Source organism: Salvelinus sp. IW2-2015, linkage group LG34 (genome assembly GCF_002910315.2).
Source record: "Salvelinus sp. IW2-2015 linkage group LG34, ASM291031v2, whole genome shotgun sequence".
NCBI classification, from domain to species: domain Eukaryota; kingdom Metazoa; phylum Chordata; class Actinopteri; order Salmoniformes; family Salmonidae; genus Salvelinus; species Salvelinus sp. IW2-2015.
This window is the reverse complement of record NC_036873.1, coordinates 1,110,174-1,114,649: the sequence shown is the minus strand read 5'-3', so window position 1 is coordinate 1,114,649 and position 4,476 is coordinate 1,110,174. Positions and strand designations below refer to the sequence as shown.

The following is a 4,476-nucleotide window of genomic DNA, read 5'->3' as shown; positions in this document are numbered from 1 at the left end:
CTCCAGAGCTCACGTAGAAGACCACAACGAGAGGACCCATTTCTTTCCTGACCTCTCCCTCACCGAAGAGCAGCGAGAGCGCACTGATCCACCTCGAGGAGACAGCACTGACGAGTCACCAGAGAGAAGAGACACCATAATGAGAGAGCCACGTCACATGCATTCCATGTTCAAGCCAACGAGAGAGAGACAGAATATGAGAGAGAGAGACAGATAGAGAGAGAGAGACAGAATGATGAGAGAGAGAGAACAGATATGTGAGAGAGAGAGAACAATGATATGTGGAGAAGAGAGCAGAGAAGAGAGACAGATTTAGAAGAGAGAGGAGCGAGAGACAGATATGAGAGAGAGAAGAAGAAGGAAGAGAGAGAAGGCACAGGAGATGTCATTAGACCCAGTCTATCCTCTCCTGTGTGACAGTGTCTCCCGACAGGATGCTCTCAATTGTGCATCTGTAAAAGTTTGTGAGGGTCTTAGGGGCCAAGCCAAATTTCTTTAGCCTCCTGGCGCTGTTGCACCTTCTTCGCCACACTGTCTGTGTGAGTGGACCATTTCAGATTATCAGTGATGTGTACGCCGAGGAATTTGAAGCTTTTCACCTTCTCCACTAAGTTCGTGTCTCCAGAAGTCCATAATCAGCTCCTTCATTTTGTTGCCATTAGGAGAGAGAGGTTATTTTTCTGGCACCACTCCTCCAGGGCCCTCACCTCCTCCCTGTAGGCTGTCTCGTCATTGTTGGTAATTTAGGCCTACTACTGTTGTGTCGTCTGCAAACTTTATGATTGAGTTGGTGTGCGTGGCCACGCAGTCATTGGTGAACAGAGAGTACAGGAGGGGGCTGAGCACGCACCCTTGTGGGGCCCCTGTGTTGAGGATCAGCGAAGTGGAGGTGTTGTTTCCTACCTTCACCATCTGGGGGACGGCCCGTCAGGAAGTCCAGGGCCCAGTTGCACAGGGCGGGGTTCAGACCCAGGTCCCTGAGCTTAATGATGAGTATGGAGGGTACAGGACTTTTTGCTAGTAGCCAGTCTTGATAGAATTCTGTTGATGATCAATAAATTAAATGCAAACGTAAGTATTTGTGACTTATGCTGCTGTTACTGTTCCCCCTACAGGTCCAAGCCATCCGCAGYGGGAACAAGAAGGTTCTGAAYAAGCTCATGGGTCTGGTCCAGAMGGAGACTAAAGGCAGGGCTGACCCAGTCCTGGTACGGGCCATCCTGGAGCAGAAGACCTCCTGAKGACTAACTAACACTGTCTGTGGCCACCTTGACTGCCTCAACCTTTAAATGCCTGGTGGAATATCAAACTGGTCCAAGAGGCAGCAARCATGACATCTTTATGGCTTCATCATAGTTAACATGTCCTCTGGTCAAGAGGATTATTGTTGCTAAATCAACTGTCTGTCATGTTGTCTTCTGGCACCGTACCCGCCTTTAAGTTGTTGTATTGTAACTTTATTTGTGTACATAAATATATTCTAATTCTCTTTGGAGTGTGCACACTTATCCCCTCCCAAACACACACTTCATCTAAAACTGTCAAGGGAATGGCATACACATCCTCCATGATAATCACACTTTAAGCAGAGCCATTCTGGAATCCCTTTGCAGTTTGGAACACTCTGAACCCACCAATGGCAGAACACAGCTAATAAAGATAAGTCCCATTACCAGGCAGTTTGGGAGTCGTCCCAGAAGTCATCTTTCTGCTTTTATCACTGTCCTCTGGCAGCACTGGAATGAATCAGGAGAGCAGAGGACTATATGCAATGTATCTCCTGATACTCCCTCTAAAATGGATCGGATTAGGAATGATTTAGAGGTCAGTGTTCAGTCAGAGGAGAGAGAGGAAGTAGTCATGAGTAGTGAGCACCCCCTTGTGGCTGTCAAGTGAAGGAGATGCATACTGTAACCTGCAATACTGAGACATATTGGCCTTTTCTCTATCCTTTAGCCTTCTATGCTTGGCTCTCTAGAGTTAGGCATCTCTTTTACATTCAGATGGCTTGAATATTGGGTTTTGTCAAATCACGAGGTAATTCAATACTGGTTGGCTGTGTGCATGTGACTTCAGTTTGGTAACGTAGGTAGTTGCCTCCCATTCATCCCCTTTGTTTCTATTGAATGCCATATGCAGTGACCTATATAAGAGGTATTGTACATAACACAATTGGACTTCTTGATTTAAAAAAAAAAGAGGGTTTTGTGGCTGACTGCTATTTGAGTGCCTGTGAAGAAGACCTAGTTTTGAACAGAAGCTAGGTCACWGGATGAATTGCTGTCAGAATCCCTGTTTATACCTGCTGTTAACATTTGTCCTGATCTTGTCCGTTTACACTTAGATCTGATCACAATGCGTTTTTTAATCGTCCAAAAATGTGGCCACAATCAGAATTGGACAAGATCAGGACAAAGGCTGCATGTTAGAACCAGGTATGAACAGGGCTAGAGGGGGGATTGTTTACTAAATGAGGCCAGAGGAGTCCACTGAANGACAAGATCAGGACAAAGGCTGCATGTTAGAACCAGGTATGAACAGGGCTAGAGGGGGGATTGTTTACTAAATGAGGCCAGAGGAGTCCACTGAACAAACCATTGAAAACACAACCACTTCTGGGCGAAAGAAGAGGAGGGAAAAATGTGTTTTCCCTGTGTTTTGCATTTCACTTTGCCGAGGTGAAGCTAAAATATTAATTTGGTTAGAGAAGCTGTCAAGTCAAAACACATGACATAATATTTATCTGTTCTTCAATAAAAACGTATTATAAAGAATACACTAATACATGTCTTTATTAAAGTAATCATTCCTTGGAACCTCTGACTTTAATGACAGAAGAATACACACTGGAGTAACCTGACAAGGTCATCGCTGACATCTAAAATGGATGCTAATAGTTGTAGAAAGGGAGAAACTAGACTACTTCTCTTTGGAATGAAACCTCTACGCAACTGAAGAGAACTGCCTCTAAATTTGGTTGAAATAAAATGTGCTCCACACAACATTCTACTACAAGAAAATATGGAGTACATCACCAAATTTAGCAATGGCAAGAAATGATGCATTCCATAACTGTCCATCGGCCCAATTTGTGGACTAGTTCGAGCAGACAGTGGTATATTTTTGACTTTGCAGGTGCATCCACATTCATCCCCTGGGTCATGTTCACTAGGACGAACCATAGGAAAAAGTTTTGCAACAGAAAACAAAAAAGAGCATTTCTAAATGGATAAGCTCACTTTTATGCCTACTGAACATGACCATGCTTAGCCCAGAGTAGACACTGTAAACAAAAGGAGGAAATTCATTCAAAATTCAGGCACCAATTTTTAGGTAGTTCTTCCCTAACATACCGATTTAATAGGGACAGGCATTGTAACAAAATGTCTCCTTGGTTGAAATCAAAACCTTAAATAAAATTAAGTCAATTAAAATCAAGGCTATTTATTTGTTGCTAATGGTAGACCATGTCTTAGTCTGGAATTCAAACTTAAACATTGGTGAAATGGAGCATAGGCTACCCATGTCTTCCTGTGAGAGTTGGCCAACACTCAATGCTAAAATGAATGTGCCAAATCATCAATGAACCAACCAACAGTGATGTATTCCAATTTTCCCAACTTGACTCATAAAAACATACAAGAAACATGCATTCCCTAATACAGCAACGAGAAGACAGAACAACTCAAGTTACAACTTCTGTGAAAAAATATGGCAATAGAACCTCTCTCTACAAAACAGTTCCATTATTGTGACATTAAGTACATTCTGTATTAAATACCCAACCCCATCAGGAAACAAAACGTAATAAAGTACTCTYATACCTCAAATATCAATAATGATTTGCATAGTGTGCTGCTTCTTTGATTATTTTTCCCAATTATATACAAAAAGTACTAAAATAAGGCTAAGACATTGAGGGCTTCCCAAACGGCACCCATTACCCCAAATAGTGCACTAATCTTGATTTATATGGTCAAAAGTAGTGCACTACATAGGAAATAAGGTGTTGTTTTGGATGCCAACATTGAGTGCATCACCCTGATATGGAAAGCTCCTTTTAGAGAGATATCATTATAAATAACGTGCATTCAGTGGACAGGACCTGGTGCACCATGGGAAAATGGAGTTAGACGCAGCATTGAGAATTGACGTCAGAAGAACCCAGTGTCCTTAAGTACACCCCAAAATTTAAAAAAAAAAACTAACTTGAATATCTAATGTGCATTGAAAACATAACATAATTGAAATAGGTCTATTGAACAAAGAAAGTCTTTGATTTAAGGTATTTAGCGACACACAAACTTGTTGTGTACAGTGAGCCTGATCGTCTAAGTTACTAGGCCTCTCCTTCAGTCAAGAGTTTTGAACAACAACGACCACCAGATACATAACATTAGGGAATGCCATGGTCTACACCAACTCAGAAAGTAAGTATGAGATGATTGGGACTCCCACTAGCATCCCACTTCTAAC

At 42.3% G+C, this 4,476-nt stretch overlaps 1 protein-coding gene across 1 annotated transcript in view; it reads left to right on the top strand.

Moving 5' to 3' along the window:
* The window catches only part of gatb (glutamyl-tRNA(Gln) amidotransferase, subunit B), a 32,555-nt gene extending 29,781 nt beyond the window's left edge, over positions 1–2,774 (top strand). The window contains 1 exon segment of the mRNA XM_070437146.1: positions 1,100–2,774. Coding sequence (XP_070293247.1) covers positions 1,100–1,241 — 142 coding nt within the window. The 3' untranslated portion in view covers positions 1,242–2,774.
* The last annotated feature ends 1,702 nt before the right edge of the window (positions 2,775–4,476 follow it).